General features: G+C 49.1%; 1 protein-coding gene across 2 annotated transcripts in view; it reads right to left on the bottom strand.

Moving 5' to 3' along the window:
- Positions 1-19,198, bottom strand: part of CCAP (Crustacean cardioactive peptide) — a 100,824-nt gene that overhangs the window by 25,185 nt on the left and 56,441 nt on the right. For both annotated transcript variants that reach the window (XR_008608679.2, XM_050193487.3), the window contains exons 2-3: positions 15,512-15,609; positions 14,048-14,263 (exon numbers count right to left, since the gene is read on the bottom strand). Coding sequence is in view for 1 of the 2 variants with exons in the window: in XM_050193487.3 (XP_050049444.1) it covers positions 14,048-14,263; positions 15,512-15,586 (291 nt within the window). In the remaining variant the exon portion in view is untranslated. The remainder of the gene's footprint in view (positions 1-14,047; positions 14,264-15,511; positions 15,610-19,198) is intronic.

Here is a 19,198-nt window from a genome sequence, read left to right as displayed (position 1 = left end):
GGCCGCGGTAGCAAACTCGCACCAGAGTGCTTTGGCCCGTTCAGTGTAACCGCTCGCGAAAGACAAAACTCATATCGGGTCGACACCGGACAGCGAGCTAGCTCAGTGGTGCACGCAAAAAGGCTGCGCCCTTATTATGCTAGGGTGAACCATATCGGGGTCGTGTTTGATGATGACATTGAATTTGGGGACATGAAACATGTTCCCCGACGTGTGCCGACGGGCACACCTTCTGTATCCGTCGACCCGCAGCGATTGGCGCATTTAGATAGCAAACAGCGCGCCGACATTTCTCGTGCGTTTGCAAAATACCCCGACTTGTTTGACAAAAAGCCAGGAGCTGCAGAAGTCGGACTGCACAGAATCGAGTTGGAGGAATGTTATCGACCAAAGCGCGCATTTCGGTACCCAGTCCCCGAGCTCCTGAAGCAAGAGTTTAGCCGCCAGACAGGGGAACTATTGGACCTTGGCCTGATCTACCCAATAGATAGCGAACACGCTCACCCCGTGGTTTGTGTCGGAAATAAAGACGGGTTGGTGCGCATGTGTATCGATTACCGGACACTAAACACCGCAACCCGCACCGACGCCTTTCCTATGACGCCACCGCAAGAGTTGATAATGAAGGTAGGCCGTGCGAATCTCATTACCCTGGTAGACCTGCGTCGCGGTTACGGGCAGGTGCCGGTGGCCCAAGAGATCCAGCACTTAACTCTTTCCATACCATGGGGAAAATAGGTGTCTTTTATAGGCTTCGCCAAATATTTTTTTTCTGAAGGAACTACTGCACTGAATATTTTATGTAATACATAAACAAAAAGCAGAATTAATGCACTTTTCACCCATAAAAATTTGATTAACGAGATATATGTCATAAAAAAAGATATAAATTGCCAGAATAAAGATTGTGGGATAACACTGAACAAAGTTTGTAAAGACACACGCTTGTCATCATCATCATGTTTTATGTCCACTGCAGGACGAAGGCCTCTCCCTGCGATCTTCAATTACTCCTGTCCTGCGCCAACCGATTCCAACTAGCGCCCTCGAATTTCCTAAGTTCATCGCTCCACCTAGTCTTCTGCCGTCCTCGACTGCGTTTCCCTTCTCTTGGTACCCATTCTATAACCCTAATGGTCCAACGGTTATCTAACCGGCGCATTGCATGACCTGCCCAGCTCCATTTTTTTCTCGTGATGTCAATTAGAATATCGTCTATACCCGTTTGCTCTCCGATCCAAACCACTCTCTTTCTGTCTCTTAACGTTATGCCTGGCAATCTTCGTTCCATCCCTCTTTGCGCGGTCCTTAACTTATTCTCAAGCTTCTTTGTCAGTCTCCAAGTCTCTGCCCCATATGTCAGCACTGCTAAAATGCACTGATTGTACACCTTCCTTTTCAATGATAATGGTAAGCTTCCAGTCAGGAGCTGACAATGTCTGCCGTATGCTATCCAACCCATTTTTATTCTTCTATGAATTTCCTTCTCATGATCAGGGTTCCCTGTGATTAATTGAACGAGGTAAACGTACTCCTTCACAGACTCTAGAGGCTGACTGACGCTCCTGAACTCTTCTTCCTTTGCCCGGCTATTCATCATTATCTTTGTCTTCTGCATATTAATCTTCAACCCCACTCTTACACTCCGGCACTGGCAACTCGCCCCTGCCGGAGAGCGTGGGTTTATTTGCGTGTAATCAAACTTTTTGTGGGGCCGTGTAATGTTTTCGAGAACTTTCGGCACGTTTGCGACCTCGTTCTGCCAACTCTTCTTTGCTGAGGATCCGTTTTAGCGTCATTCTTAAGCTTCCGTTGCATGCCGCCGCGATTGTCGACGAGAAACCGCAAGGTAACTAACAGAAAGCGGACCAATCGCAGACGCCGGCACCACCCTCTTCATCCAGTTATCGATATTCAGTGCAGTGGCTCGGCCCCATCGAATCCCTCTCCACTTGAGCATGGTCCTCGCCTCTTGTGAGCCAACTAGATAAGACAAGCCGCTCAGTGCAGGCAACGTTATTCGTTTTTCAAGCAAACAAAAGTGACCTCCTATGAACGAGGGGAGCTCTTGATTGGTTTTTTCTGAAAACGCTGCGGGTGACCGCCCGATGCTTGCGTCGGCGGTTACGCAAATTTGACGTCAGGAGATTGGAATACAAACATATTGGAATAGTTTTACGTTATACGGTCCTAGTTTTACGTTATAGTGCCCCGAGAGCGACGGCTGGGAGAGCCTCGAGCCAGGTTCAGTTAGGGTGGCACATGATGGCTGCCTTGAGCAGTCGGTGGAAGCGCTCAATCATTCCGTTGGCGCAAGGGTGGTAACTGGTGGTTCGTAAACGCTCGAACCCGGCGGAGAGACCGAGGAGCTTGAAGAGTTGAGATTCGAATTGGCGTCCTTGATCAGTTGTGACGCGACGAGGAGTGCTGAACCGGGAAATCCAGCTAGAAAAGAAGGCCCAGGCGACTTCTGCGGTAATACTTTCGCGGGGCCATACATTGGACCATCGAGTGCAACGATCAATGGCGGTGAGGTCCAGTTGGTGGAAGGGGGCCAATAATGTCGATGTAGACGTGTTGAAACCGTTCCGACGGCAGGGGTAATGCGCCAAGCGGCGAAGTGACGTGCCAGGCGATTTTGGCGCGTTGGCATTGGATACACGTGCGTGTCCAGGTGCGGCAGTCACGCTGCATTGAGCGCCAAACGTAACGGTCAGCCACATGGCGTGTAGAAGCGCGAATGCCGGGACGGCTGAGCTTGTGTAACTGGTTGAAAAGGCTCGGCGATGCAGAAAAGGTACATATGGCCTCACTTGTCCGGTGGATATGTCGCAGTAGAGAGTGTCCGTCGACCCAGAGACGGCAACTTGATGAAGTCGAAGAGCCATTCTCGAGGAGCTGCTAAAGTTCGGCGTCCGTTTTCTGAGTGTCGGCGAGGGCGTCAGTCGTCACGGATATCAACTCGACAGCGGAGACGCGGGAGAGTACTTCGGCGACCACATTATCTTTCCCGCTTATGTGTTGGATATCTGTGGTGAACTGGGCGATAAAGGCCATTTGGTTCTGCTGTAGCGGTGAAAGTTTTTCGCGGCGTTGGAAGAAGGCGTAGGTGATAGGTTTGTGCTCGGTGTAGATGGTGCAGTGCTGTGCCTCGAGGATGTGGAGAAAGTGCTGCACCGCTTCGTAGGCGGCGAGAAGCTCTATAGTAGACTGGCCAAGTCGTCTCCGCAGGGGTCGAAGTTGCATCGGCGACGCTGCCAGAGGCCGAGGGAGTCTTTGGCTTTGAAGTTTCTTGGAAAAGAGCGCCAACGGGTACTAGTTTTTGTCCACGTGCTGCATGAGGAAGGATCCAACGGCGGTGCTAGAGGCATCGGTGAAGAGCTCCAAGGAAGCCTCTGGCTTGGGATCAGAGAGCAGAGTGGCGCTGCAGAGGGCAGTTTTGCAGTCTTCAAACGCTTGTGTTAAAGGTGGTGTCCAAGTGACAGATTGGGTGTCTCTTAGGCCAACCACCGCACTGTGGAGAGGGGCCTGATATGTGGACGCTTTAGGCACGAAGCGCCTGTAAATCTTGAACATATGCCAAGGGAACGGCGGAGGTCTTTTGATGTGGTGGGCGTGCGTAGTTTTTAAGGGCGAGAATGCGGTCAGGCAAGGGTCTAGTCCCTTTTCAAGGGATCTTATGGCCAAGGAAGGTGACGACGGGTGCGCCGAGCGTGCTCTTCTGGAAGTTGATGAGTAAGCCGTAGTCGTCGAGACGCTGGAAAAGTTGGTGAAGGTGCTGGCGGTGGTCCTCTTCGTTGGGAGAGGAGACCGGAGTGTCGTCTAGGTAGACGAAGCAGAACTGTAAGCCGCGGACGACGTCGTCGATGAAGCGTTGGAAGGTTTGTGCCGCATTGCGGAGTCCGAAACTCATGAAAGGGAATTTAAATCAGCCGAAGGGTGCGATGATTGCGGTCTTCTGGACGTCATCCGGGTTCACAGGAATTTGCGCGTAGGCCTTTACGAGGTCAACAACTTGTAACATGGTGCTGCCGGGTAAGCGGTGGGCAAAATCCTGTATATGACGGTCGTAGTACCTGTCGGGGATGGTCCGGGCGTTGAGGGCGCGATAATCTCAACAGGGTCGCCAGCCATCAGTCTCCTTTGGCACCAGATGAAGCGGTGAGGCGTAAGGTCCCTCCGAGCGGCAGGAAATTCCTTCGCGTAGCATGCCTTCAAACTCGGCTTGGGCGATTCGCAGGCGGTCCGGTGCTAGGCGACGGGCGCGGCAGGATACCGGCGGGCCGGGAGTCGTACGGATGTAGTGTACGGTTGTGTGGCGCACCTCTCGTGGACGCCCGCTAGGTCAAGTCAGATCGGGAAATTCTGCGAGGAGGGCATGGTACGGCAGTTGATTTTGGACGGCAATCCCCTTAATGCTGGGCTGTTGGGTGGTAGCACGCTGGCCCGACGAGGAGAGACCTGTTGTGGCGTCATTAAGTTCGCCATGTCGGCAGTCTTTTAGGAGATAGTAGTACCCCTAGTCGGACCCGATGATTGGCTGTGAAACGTCGGCGATGACGAAATTCCATGGAAATTCGCGGTGTACGTTTTTGAGGTGGATGTTAAGGCGGAGCGAGCCGTAGGTCTTAATGCTCGAGTGATTCGGCGCACTTAGCGCAAGGGCGTTTGTCGTGCAGGAAGGCTTGTGGAAAGCAGCAGATGTCGGAATCGCAGTCGATGAGGAACCGCCGCTTAGTGACTTGGTCGGTGACAAAAATGCGATGGCTTCCAAGTTGGCAGCTCGCGGCCGTCTCTACGGGCTGCCGTTGAAGTTTCCCTGACGTCCGGCTGAAGAGGGTGGTAGACATTTGCGGGCCCTGTCGCCGAAGCGACGACGGTAGTAGCAGCGGCCGTTATCGTTACGATGCGATGAGTCGGCGTTGCGGTCGTGGCTTTGGGAGTGGTTGCGGGAACGGGACTGCGGGCGTTGATCCAGGTGCCTTTGAATAGAGTTCAGCTGACGGGTGATGTCGACGATACGGCGTGCGAGCTCGAGGGTGGGCTGTGGGGCGCCGACGGCAAGGACGGTGAGTGGTGGCGATGGCAGAGAGACTTCGACGACTCGGACTGGTCCGCAATCTGGGCGAGCTGGTCCAGCGGTAGATTCGGCTGAAACTGGAGGATGGCCTGTGCGTGTGACGGTAGGCGCTGAAGCCAGATGGTTTGGAGGAGGGAATCGTCAACCCGTGCATTGCCCGCAAGGGCGCGCATATGGTGTAGGAACTGCGATGACTTGCTGTCACCGAGCTCTTCGTGCTGAAGTAGTTGAAGCACTTTCTGGTCTTATGAGGGTGAAAGCCGTCGGATCAGTTCCGTCCTCAGGTGCAGCTAACAATCGTCAGCCGGAGGACTTGCGAGTATGTCGCAAAGCTCAGTCGCGTAGCGAGAGTCCAGATTCGCGACGACCTAGTCGTAGCGCGTCCGATCCTGGGTAATACGTGCCAGGGAAAACTGCGCCTCTACTTGTGCGAACCACACTTCCGATGAATCTGCCCAAAACGGTGGAAGCTTTACGGCGACGCGACAGACGTCCGGGTCGGCGACGGCCGCAGTAGCAGTAGCGCCTGCGTTGACGGCGACCGCTGGAGCGGAGCTACCCGCCGTGGTTGCTCAGTGGCTATGGTGTTGGGCTGCTGAGCACAAGGTCGCGGGATCGAATCCCGGCCACGGCGGCCGTATTTCGATGGGGGCGAAATGCGAAAACACCTGTGTACTTACATTTAGGTGCACGTTAAAGAAGCCCAGGTGGTCGAAATTTCCGGAGTCCTCCACTACGGCGTGCCTCATAATCAGAAAGTGGTTTTGGCACGTAAAACCCCATAATTTAATTTTTTTTAAGCGGAGCTTTGGGAGGCGTGGCCCGAGCGGGGCTGTGCGGAATCGTTTTGGATGCGCTGCTGCTGTTCCTGAAGTTGCTGCTCTTGGTTCTGGATCACCTGTTGCTGGGCCTGCAGTTGCTGTTGAAGTTGTTGCACTTGTTGGGGAATAACGGCAAGGGGTTCCTGGTCGGCCATGGCGGTGCGGTAGGCTCGGTTTCCGGGTCACCAGATGTGGGAAATCACGGTTTTAATGCTTCCAGTTGAGACACATTACAGCAACTGATCGCCTTCGGGATGCACAGGGTGCACACATGGTTTTTCTAGCTTCTGTTGGCGAGAGTGTTCTTATCTTCGCCGGCGCCCATTTCGAAAAGCACCGACGCGGCGCGCGGACACGGAAGCAGCACCGTACCGTTTCGCCACATACTAATATGTAGTCTTTGTGGAAGAAAGATTAGTTGCAAGTCTGCGCTTGTCCTTGTGTGCTCTCTCTGTGATTGTTTATACGCGCAGTTAAAGAAGTGTTTGCTGATTATGATGTCGTCCAGGTATTCGCGCATTTCTGGTAAGCCCCGCAATAGCTACTCAATGCGCCGCCGCTGGAACAGTGCGGGAGCAGACAAAATGTCGAAGGCTTGTCGGTTGTACGAGTATAAGCCCTCGTGCGTGTAGATGACTGTTATCTTCTTAGTCTCCACGTCAAGCGGGAGCTGGTTATAAGCATTTCGCAAGTCCAATGAAGCGAATACTTCTCCCCCGTAGAACGCAGCAAAAATGTCATCCACATTTGGCAAAGGGCTCCAGGTGAGTGGCAGGATTCACGGTAAGCTTAATATCGCCGCACAGTTTGATGTCCCCATTTTTCATCACCACTGACACGACAGGCGCAGCCCACTCGGAGACACTGACCGGCGACAGAACGCCTTGCTGAACGAGGCGGTCAATTTCGGTGGAGACGGCTTTGCGAAGCGCGAATGGCACCGAACGGGTCCTCAAAAACCGTAGCACCGCACTTCCTCTCTTGCACAGCTTTACGGGCGGACCTTTTCAACAGCCCAGCCGGTCTTCAAGAAAGTCTGAGAACTGATCAAGCAGCACTTTTATGCCGTCTTCTGACTGCAGTGCATGAACGCATAGTAGAGCCATGTTCTTGCAAGAGTGACAAGCCGGCTTCGCGAAAAGCTTGAAATGTGTTTCTACCGCACATTAGTGGTCAGTCGCTGTCGACTACCGCGAACGAAGTGTCCACTCGCGTCTTGCGGTGTTCCACACTCATGGGGACTCGGTCGACCACTGGAAGAGGCCCCAGGTAGCAGGGCGAAGTGGTGTCTTTTCTAGCCCTGGCCACCACTCACGGTGTCTCTGAACACGTTTTTTTTAATAGCGCTTACGGACGACCATGTGTCGATGAGCACCCGCAGTGTCCTGCCGCTTCAGACCAGTTTCGTTACATTGGTCGCATGCTCGCGTGGTCAACATTGTACCGGGCGGATAGGGCGAAAAGCATTTCTTCGCCGCTGTCTTCAGCATCGGACGGTTGAGCGCGTACGATCCCTGCTGGTCGGTGCGCCGGGTCTGGCATATTCTCGCCAAGTGTCCTCTAGTGCCGCATTTACGGCACACCTTCTTGACATGCTGGTATTCGTGTGCCGAGTGACTTGAGCCACATCTCCTGCAATAAGGGCGTGTTTCTCGTGTACAATTGTACCCGCTGCCACGACGCCTTTGAACGAAGAGCACGTTGCCGCCGTCGTTCTCACCGTCTGCAGTCCTCATAGAACGTACGTTACGGTCAGCCGTTTCTGAAAACATTGAGAATTCCTCAGCTTCATTTGCGTCAGCACGACCCGCTTGGCATCGTCGTCCCGGATACCCCAGACCATCCGGTCTCGTAACTTTCTGTCCGAAAAACTGCTGAAGTTTCAATCATTCGCAAGACGTCGCAAGTCGACCACAATGTCTTTAACTCTCTCGCCGTCTTCTTGCTTCCGTATAAAAAATGCGTGACTTGCCACTGTCTCGTTCACTTGCGGGCTGTAGTGCTCTTCTAACACCTTCGCAACTTCCTCGTACGGTAAGCTGTTCACGAGCGTTGACGGTCATCGTCCATGAAGAACTATACGCTGTCACTGAGCGATGCTAGCAAAAGTGCCCGGCGCTCTTCGATGTGTCCTTGATATCGTTGCCTTCGAAGTGCGCCTCGAGACGAACATGGTGGGCATCCCAACTGCTTGCTGTTGACGGCCTCGAACTCTGACGGCCTCGATCTCATTCTCGTCGCCACTGCGCGTCCTATAGAAATTTCGCGAGATTTCTACATATACATAAAAAAAAGAAAGATAACAAAACGCGTGGCTACTCGCTTGCGAGCTCCAATGCTCTCAAACACGCCACGTATGAACGAATAACTAACTCATCGGGGAAAAAAGAGTGCGAAATGAACACGGACAAGGGAGGAACAAAGGACACGCGCTAGTCCTGTGTTCCCTTGTCCGTGTTCATATCGCGCCGTTTTTTCACCGACAGCTTCGTACCAACTAGCTCGCATTCCTACCCTTTTAAGAACGAACAACGCTCATGGGCTGCCGTTGAGGAAGTGACATGACAGCGATGATTTCGGGTTATTCAATTTCCTTATGGCTATCGTGAATCACCGGGCCTGTTGCTTTCAGCAGCATAGCGAGACCGATCGCTTCCATGAACTTCGCAGCCAACGCTTGCGTCCCTGCCCTGTCACTCTGAGCAAGGTCTTCTGTTTAAATTGGAAGTCACATACAGTTAGAAGTCCGCGCAGATGTCTTTCCTCGCCCGAACTTTCCGAAATGTTCGGCCATTTTTTATTTTCTGAAGCAGACAACCTTTAGCAATTTTATCCATTTATGTAGATGAATAGATGTTTGCTTGGCCGTTACATGGAATGGGTCACAGTGATACCGCAAGAAGAGGCAACACGACATCAGTACTGTGTGAGCCTTTCCATGCGCGGTAGCGGATTAGAAATTAGTCTTGCGCAAACTTCTTATTACAGTGGACGAATCAGGATACGCATTTTCTGACGCACGATATGTGTGCTGGATGATTGGAAATCTGTGAGTGCTTCTAAATTGCTCACAGGCGGACTACAGGCGGTACTGACGAAGCGAAGATAACGAAGCGATCATTTCAGCTGATACATGCTGAATACTGTATTAATACGTTAGCATTACTGTAGTACTGCTGCTCCAGTATTACTGCTATTTACTAGTATTACTACTATTATTACCACTACCAAAATTACTGCTGCTCTAGCACATTCTACTTATGTGATGCAACAAAGCGCGGCATTGCGTTGATATGATGTGCTTCAATTTCCTCCTTTTTCCACAAAATACAAAGCTACGCAGTATACCGTAGCACTGTTTGCAAAGTGGTTAATTGGTATGCATTTCGACGGCATATGTATTCGATTTCGACGGCATATGTATTCGGGCCGTTCCCGTCCCGCAACTGCAGTTACCGACTGCCTGACTTTCAGCCGCAAAAGGATTGAAGGCCAGATGCAAGCGCTATCGTCCCATCCTTCTGCGCATGGTCTTCTTGCACCATGACGTCACAGCCAGAAGCGGACATAAATGGACGGCGGTTCAACGGTCTCTTCAGTGGGCACGGAGGCACGGCCAGGAGCAGTTTGCTTCAATTTCCGCGCTTCTGCCTTTTACAGACTTACCTGGCTTCTTTTCTGGTGCTGCAAGCGTCGTCGGTTCAAGCCTCGCCATGTTCCACATGTGCATGGCCGTTCCCGTCCCGCAACTGCAGTTACTGACTGCCTGACTTTCAGCCGCAAAAGAATTCAAGGCCAGATGCAAGCGCTATCGTCCCATCCTTCTGCGCATGGCCTTGTTGCACCATGACGTCGCAGCCAGGAGCGGACATAAATGGACGGCGGTGCAACGGTCTCTTCAGTGGGCACGGAGGCACGGCCAGGAGCAGTATGCTTCAATTTCCGCGCTTCTGCCTTTTACAGGTCTGTAAGCCATATTCTTTGTGCGCTAAGAAAAATGATAATCGTTGTTTGATCCTGCTTCCGTGCCCGGAAGTGCTTGCTAACATTGCCTGCGATTGTTTTTCGATGCTTATTTTGTTACTTCGTTCTGGTGATGTGGAAGCAAATCCGGGCACTGACAGGCGAACTAAAGCCCTGCTCGATATGGATTCATTGCCTGATGACACTTCCGAAAAGATGACAGTCATATTTACCCTCATCAAAGACCTTCATACGCGCTCAGCTCATTCCGGTAAAGTCCAGAACGAGTTGGCTACTGATGTTAAAGATACAAGGACAAGCCTAAAGAAAGTCGAAGCTCAAGTTACATCCATCAAGAAGAGGCTTGAAACAAAAACTAAATCGATTGAGCTCCTGTTGATCACGTAGAGGACTCAGTCAAGTCGGTTGACGCCCATCTTGGCCATTTAGAATCCCGCCTGAACGAGCAAGAGGACCGTTCCCGGCGCAACAACATAATTCTTCGAGGCATTCCAGATTCTCAAGAATCGTGGGAACAATCCGAATCCAAGATAAGGTCCATCTTAGCAGGTGCGCTTGACGCCCTGTCGGACAACGCGATCGAGCGCGCACATCGCTTAGAATCCTATTCGCAAAACAAATGCCGCCCTATGATCGTCACATTTTTCTGATTTCAAATCAAAAGAAAAAGTTCTTTCAGCAAGAGCAATACTGAAAGAGAAAAATATAAGCGTTAGCGAAGACTTTTGTGCAGCCACACGCGAAGTGAGGCGCAAACTATTCCAGTTTGCTGAAGATCAACCTGGCGCACCCGCCTACCAAGTGCGTTACAAAAAGTTAATAATAAATAAGAAACAATATGTCTACGACCCGATAAGTGAATGTGTCAAAGAAAACGAGTCGTCACGAACCCGCAGAGCTGCACACAATACAGAGCATGCACCTGGGCGCGCACCTGTTACCGCGCAGTCGACGTCCCCTGCTCGGTCTGTGAGATAGGAACGCGACAGGGTCAACAAACGCAACCTATCGAATACCTCATTTCTTTTTACTAACATTCGAAGCATTATCAACAAACGCGTTGCAGTGGAATCGGCCATCGACACGTGCGGACCTGACATTATCGCGTTAACCGAAACATGGCTTCATCCACAAATCAGGGACCGTGAATTATTCATGAACTCGTGCAATTTTTCTGTTTACCGCTGTGACCGCGATACACGCCAAGGAGGCGGTGTACTGCTGGCGATAAATAAAAGGCTAACTTCAGATTGCATTCAAATTGCATCTAGTTTGGAGGTTGTATGGGCAGTCGTAAAATTAGCACATCAAAAAATAATTTTGGGTGTCTTCTATCGCTCCCCGAATTTCACTGCAACAATTGTGAGCGATTTGCACGATGCCATTCATAGTGTTTGCTCTCGTCACACGACAGTGCCAATTTTCTTGCTTGGTGATTTTAATATGACGAATATTATGTGGAACAATGATCCCCCCACAGTGTATCCTAACTCCAATATGGCGCAAGATTTCTTGGAATTGTGCAATACCTTTTCGCTCACCCAAATCGTTAAGGAACCAACAAGGATAACCACGTCTGTTTCCAATACACTTGACCTTGTTTTTACTACCCGACCCGATCTTATTTCCGACCTAACATGCTTGCCAGGTATCAGCGATCATTGCCTACTTTCATTTAAAGTTTGCCTCGAGCGACCTAAAACGATTAAAAAGATCGATACATTAAGAAATTATAACAAGGCTGACTTTCTTTCAATTAATAATGAACTCGCAGTGTTCCTTGATGAATACTTGCGTGAATTTGAATGCCGTAATGTGCAGTCAAACTGGAGTATCTTTGTTAATAAAGTGACTGAATTAAGAGATAGGAACATCCCTGTTTACACGATCACCTCTAATCTAAAAAAACCATGGTATAATCGTCAGCTAAAACGCTTGTCTAACAACAAAAAAAAAGCGCCTGTTTAAATCAGCTATACTAAGCCGTACGAATGCTCGTTGGTCAGCCTACAAACAGAGTGCCGATGAGTACGCGCAGGCCCTAAAGACGCCAAAGATAACTTCCTAAGCAGCACATTACCTTCTATGCTTAAAACTAACCCTAAACAATTTTGGCGCATGGTTAATTTTAAAGACAATAATATAATAGCGCTCAGTGACCTTCATAGTGACGCTATACCGGCCAACCAGTGTCCCGAAGTACTAAATGAAGTTTTTACAAAAACATTTTTCGTTACCCAGCAATTCCACTCCGGCACACCTACGACCATATGACCATGATGTAATGTTCCCTCTCATTATCAGCTATGATGGTGTTGCAAGCATCATTAGGTTACTAAAACCATCCTCTGCGCCGGGTAGTGATCACATTAATGTGAAATTCCTTCAAAGCACAGTTTGTTACACATCAATCATCTTAACTAAAATTTTGCAGCAATCATTGCACGATGGTTTTCTTCCATCCGAGTGGAAAGTCGGGAAGGTAATTCCAATTCATAAATCAGGCAATAAGCATTCCCCTCTAAATTACAGACCGATTTCGCTCACAAGTATACCTTGTAAGATAGTAGAGCATATATTGGCTTCTCATCTAGTTACTTTTTTGGAGTCGCATTCACTTTTCGCACCATCACAACATGTATTTCGCAAATCATACTCTTGTGAAACTCAACTAACACTTTTTGTACACGAACTAAACACCACACTTGACAATAGGTCCTTGGCTGACTGCATTTTTCTTGACTTTGCTAAAGCCTTTGACAAAGTGCGTCACAAACTGCTCATCTATAAATTACGACTACTTAAGCTCGATCCCGGCATTTTAATCTGGATTGAAAGTTTTCTTGCTAACCGTTCGCAGTTTGTTTCAGCTAACGGCGCGAATTCTGAAGAATGCACAGTCCATTCTGGTGTACCGCAGTGCTCAGTCCTCGGTCCTCTTCTTTTCCTCATTTATATTAACGATTTACCATGCTGCGTTTCCTCATCCGTTCATTTGTTTGCCGACGATTGCGTAATTTTCCGAGAAATAACAAGTCCAAATGACGCCGCTCTTCAAGTTGACATTAACGCAGTCTTTGAATGGTGTAATACATGGCTTATGGAACTAAACATTAAAAATGCAAATTCATGCGAGTGTCTAGAAAGCTTACTAGTTTACCCATTTATCACTTAAATAATTCACTACTCGACAGCGTATCTTCATATAAGTACCTTGGAGTTCACATCAGTAGTAATCTAACATGGGATACTTGCATCTCTCATGTTGTCTGCAACGCTAATCGCATGCTCGGATATCTTCGTCGTAACTTTGCAAAATCACCTTCGTCTCTCAAACTAATGCTATATAAAACACCCATTCGCCCTAAGTCAGAATATGCCGCTTCGGTTTTCGATCCGCATTATAATAATTTGGTACATTCGCTTGAAATGGTGCAAAATAATTCCGTCCGTTTTATACTTTCTAATTACAATCGAATCGCGAGCATCACGGTAATGAAAGCTAACCTTAAACTACCTACGCTTGCTTCTCGACGTGCGATGCCTCGCTTAAGCCTTTTTCACAAACTGTATTATCATCCTAACCTGCGCGATTTACTAATACTTCCTCCCCATTACGTTTCGCACCGTCTGGATCATGCTCATAAAGTTGGCATTCCGTTGTGTAAAACAGAATCATTCCTACAGTCCTACATACCACGCACATCAAATGATTGGAATTGCCTCCCCAAATTGGTAGTAACAATCTCAGATCATGAAAAATTTGTGACTTCATTAACCAATGCTCTGTAACATCTTGTTGTATTCTGCCTCTTTATAGCTATTATTGTATAATTAGAAAAACTGGACTGCTTCTTTGTATATATATATATATATATATATATATATATATATATATATATATATATATATAGTATTTTTTTGTAACATGTACTTTGCCTCTTCATAACTACTATCGCATAATCAGAAACATTGTGCTGCTTCTTGTAGTTAAAATTTTGTTGTTTTTCCGTATTTTGTACCACTCCCCTCTGTAATGTCTGTTGACCCTGAGGGTATCATAAACAAATAAATAAATAGATTCCTCATTCGGTCTAGTTTCGAAAACCGCTGCTCAAGCACCCCTAGCGCAAATGCCAAAGGGCCACCCGGGCACACTCACATCGCCCGCATCCAAAGCATTGCGGCTGCCTACGTCCTCTGGAAATTTGCTCCGGTAGCGCTGGTGACTCCTAGTCGCTTCATCCAGTATCCCCTGCCGCAGCACGGATATCAGGTTGCGCGTCCTGAACTGGGACCTCTTTCCTCCGCAACCAGTGAAGGCGTTGCAGAAGGGCCGCTTCTGCTCCGGGGCGAAGCGCTCTTCGCTCACGTCGTCCTGGCCGATAGATGGATGCACGACACATGGTGAGACACCCTACTGACGTCTTTACTATGGCAAGGCTAGAGTATGAGAAACGCTTGTAAAAGACACACAGTTGCTAACACACACGTTACCTTCCCTTTTAAATCAATACTAGACAGAAAGTATTACAAGCACATTCGCCCGGAAACAAATTAGAGCGTATATTGTAAATAGAAAAAAGTAGATCTTAAATTTAGTTCTTTTTTTCCACATTGCTTAGTGTGTGTCACATGCATTTGCGCTTTGTATTTTTCGTTTTTTTTATCCTTTCCTCTCTCTCACCTATCACATCCATTTGCCCCTTCCCCAGTACAGGGTAGCCAACCGGAGATAATATCTTGTTAACCTCCCTGTCTTTCCTTTGCCTTTCTCTCTCTCTCTCTCTTTCTCTCTCTCTCTCTCTCTCTTGGGTTTCGTGGAATATCGCAATGTTCAATAGTTACCTCTTAGGCGTGTTGTTGGTATAATGTACTTTTTGTTCTTCAACTACATTGCAAAAGTTGACGTGTCATAGGATGGGTTTTTTATGTTGTATGCCGATAGTAAATGTACTGCTGTATGAAGGCCTCCAGACACATTCTTGCTTACATGGAGGTTTGCACACTGAAGCATTACACATTCAAGCTTACACGGCACATGGAAACTTACAGCGATAGCTACGCTTGCACATCAAGGTATGATGGGTATAATTGCGTTGATAGGCACTGATGCCTCTCAGTTCTTGAGCTAACCCCGTACTCAGGAATGCCTCTTAAAATGAAGCCCATGCTTGACTTCACCTAAATGACGCCTGACGCTCATTGCGTTTCCCTTGGCGCGTTCACGGTAGGCTTCATTTCGATCGAGTCAAGCATGGGCTCCAACTTAAGATACATTCTGAATACGGCGGTTAGCGTACGTATTTAAAATTTATGTTTCTGTTTTCAACCGCAGGAAAAACGGAGAAGCTTAGGCAAGAATTCTTCGAACCTCTTCATCTGATGGCGAAGTTGACCGTACACTTTACAGGAATTACAGGGGACAGAGAAGTCTTGTAGTAGTAGTAATAGTTGTTGTTGCTTGAAAAGTGCTGGCAGACGGAAAGGCAGGCTTCATTAGAACTGGCTATCCTAAATATAAGCCCTGTTGAGACCTTACACCCCCCACAGAGTTAACCTGCTTGACGTACCTGCGAGTATGGCTTAAATACTGAAGCTCGCGACTTTCGGCGTCACAACTCACCGGATTTTCTTGTGCTGCAGTCAGGCAAACTGAAAAGACGAGGACGCCGAAGAGGAGCAGCCCAGTTGCAGACATGATCGGCCTTGCGCACCTAGATCCTGCAAGACATTAGAGCATCTTCATAATTTCTAATTGCTGCTATCAGCGAAGTTCTATCTATAAAAAAAAAAAAGTTGGAAGAAGAAAGATAATTGGTGGGGAATCCACAGAACTCTTCTGCCTCCCGTCGGAATGTGTCCCGAGAAACACCATGTGTCGCAGAAGAGGTGAGCCGTGACATTAGCCAACGCCTCCTAGATAGCAGGCCTGTGCATTCCGTTTTATGATGTCATGCTACTTGGACCAAAATTTCCTCTGTGGAACCTGGCGTGACAAAAGCGGTGACGTCAAGATCACCGCGGCTTACTCGGGAGCATTCCCATTAGATTGTATGGCAGTCGAGCAAGATGCTTTAGATACTGAGGGACTCTGAGTAGTGAATGACAAACAGCCAACGTTTTTCCGACCACCAGCCTCTTACAGTGTCATTGATTTGACATTACACTTGGCGGACATTCTTGCATCATCACCCGCCGTGGTTGCTCAGTGGCTATGGTGTTGGGCTGCTGAGCACGAGGTCGCGGGATCGAATCCCGGCCACGGCGGCCGCATTTCGATGGGGGCGAAATGCGAAAACACCCGTGTGCTTAGATTTAGGTGCACGTTAAAGAACCCCAGGTGGTCGAAATTTCCGGAGTCCCCCACTACGGCGTGCCTCATAATCAGAAAGTGGTTTTGGCACGTAAAACCCCATAATTTAATTTAATTAATTCTTGCATCATCAACGACGAGTAAAGATAGAATTGGCAGCGACCATATTCCTGTCTTCGTCAACATTGCTGGATTTCGAATCACCGGCCGAAGATCCTGCCCTGTGACGCATTGGGATACGTACAGGGACGGTCTAAACGAATCTTCTGGTGAGCTATTCGCGGATATGCTACGTAGCGAGAGATTAGCTACTGCTGAACTGAAGCTACCTTACCACTTCCCCACTCCGGACTTAAAGGTAAAAAATCTATGCGCGGCCGGTAGAAGAGCGGAACGAAGGCTGATGAGGACAAAAGGCGACCCACCAATGAAGAGAATATATAACAGAATTAACGCAGTGATTCACCGTTACACAAGGAAACTAAGAAGAGATCAATGGGCAGCATTTTGCGCAATCCTGTCGGTCTTCACGCCAGTACCTAGTTGGGTCGTTAATAGCTTTGCTGAAAAAGTTCGACCAATCAAGCCATTTGAAGCCCTAGCATTGAAGTTAGGCAAGCCGCTCGCTTGTTTTGCGAATGCCTTTGCTCAAGCATACTCTTCCGGCAGGTCAGCAGGCACAACCAACCCGCCTCCGCCGCTATCGTCGTCTCTGATGGATGCTCCTTTCACACTGAGAGAGTTGGAACTAGCTATGAGCAGCCTCCAACGTCGCTGTGCCGTGGGACCTGACCTTATCAGCAATCAGATGCTGATTAACCTACCGGTTGAGAGACGACGTAATCTGCTGAATTTTTTAACGAAGTATGGACCAGAGGGGATATCCCAGATTTATGGAAGGTAGCACGGATGGTACTGTTGCTGAAACCTGGAAAAAATCCGGCTGCTCTGGACTTGTACAGCTGGCTATCGCTGACCTCCTGTGCAGCGACCACTCACTTGGTACGTCAAGCAGGGTCGGAAACTACCATCGGGAATGACTTGGTTTCGGCAGCGTCTAAGTGCTCCAGACAATGAGCTAGACCTGCTAAGTCACATAGAACACTACAATGCAGACGGCCGGTCGACACTTGCTGTTTTTATCGATGTCTCCAAGGCTTACGACTATGTTTCTCAAGCAGCCATCATCAGCCACTTATAAGCAATAGGCGTCACGGGTCATCTGTTACACTTCATACATACGTTTTTCAGTGATCGCCGCATCAGAGTTCGTCTTGGCGATCCTTTGAGTGATGAATTGATGGATGGATGAATAACTTTCTTGAGGTCCCTCGGTGCGCACGATTAGCGCGCGGTGCGCCGCTCCCACGTCGGGACAGAGGCCATACCCCTCCGCCCGATGGACAGCCCAGAGCTGTGCTTCATGGTCCGAGCTGCGTAGAGCTCGGTCCCACTCTTCCTTGTTGGTCCTGGCCCCCGGCGTCAGGGGGCAACCCCAGAGCATGTGAGCGAGGCTAGCTATATCTTTACAAAAGCGGCACGCATTGTGACGGCGCGCGTCCGGAAAGATTTTGTGCAGGAAGGCCGGGCATGGGTAGGTGCCCGTCTGAAGTCTCCTGTACGTGACTTCTTGTGCTTTATTGAGTGCTTTGTGCGATAGCGGCATGTTTCTCTTGACTAACTTATAATGCTGGGTGAGATCGTTGTAAGTGACGAGGGGGTAGCGCTCGCTCTCCCATTCTGCCGAGAGGGAGTCCGGGCTCGCACGGTGAGTTAGGTCTCGTGCGGCCTCGTGTGCCGTCTCGTTGAGGTTAGGGAGCGGCCCCTCTAATGGTCACATGTGTGCCGGGAACCAATTGATGTAGTGTGGAGTGAGGTGTTGAGTACCAAGCATTCTGCCGACCATCGGGGATATGCTCCCTGTTCCAAAGGACCGAATTGCCCTCTTGGAGTCGCAGTACACCAAGCTTTTATCGTCTTCTAGGAGTGCAAGGCTGATGGCCGCCTGCTCGGCCACCTCAGAACTATCAGTGCGGCCCGTGCACACGTTGATGACCGTGCCTTCTTTGTTGACCACCGGTGCTACATAGGCTCATCTGCCAGGATATTTGGCTGCGTCCGTAAAGCAGCATGCTTTCCCGAAGGCGGCTGCCTGTCAGAGGAGTGCTTTGGCTCGAACAAGTCTTCTGTCGATGTTGTGCCCTGGGTTCATATTCCTGGGCAGAGGGGCTGAGCGATGAAATTGGTATATTTCATGGCATACCACAGGGGAGTGTTTCATCTCCCTTATTATTTAACATCGCCATTCCGACTCTTCCAAGAATACTAAACTATCGAACACCCATAAAGATGTCTATATATGCCGATGATATCTGCGTATGGGTCTCCGGCTGCCAGCATCGTCGCCTCGTACGAATAGCCCAGAGAGCAGTAAATGCCATTCAGGGCCATTTGACAACGCTTGGCTTATCACTATCAAGAGAGAAATCATCATTCATACTATTTCCTAGAATTAAAAGAAAATCGACACGCTCAAAGCTGAATTTGAACGGGCACCAGATTCGACAAGTCACCAACCACCCAACGTCGATGCTACGGTTACATACAGCATTTCTTACAAGTCGCATCCTATACCAGCTACTTCTGATGTCACCCTGAGATAGCCAATACAAGCGCTTAGAAACCATACACAGAAAAGGTATTCGGATGTGCTTGGGAGTCCTTCAACCAGCATCGAACAAAGAAGTGCTCTACAAAGCTGACTCACGACCTCTGTGACTTCAGGCTTCCCAGACTCTCATGAACCAACTACTACGTCTGAGTGAGTCTTTGCCCGGCAAACCCCTCTTAAGATGTGTAGGTAATAGGCCGCACTCACATTTTTATGCAGCATTGAACACGCTTCCACTCTTAGGATTACTCTGCTCGAGACAGAGGCAAAAGGTAGACCCACCCTGGACATTCGAGGATATAACATGAAACTTAAGTATACCATGA

This window comes from Dermacentor andersoni, chromosome 1 (assembly GCF_023375885.2).
Source record: "Dermacentor andersoni chromosome 1, qqDerAnde1_hic_scaffold, whole genome shotgun sequence".
NCBI lineage: Eukaryota > Metazoa > Arthropoda > Arachnida > Ixodida > Ixodidae > Dermacentor > Dermacentor andersoni.
This window is presented reverse-complemented; position numbering and strand designations above follow the sequence as displayed.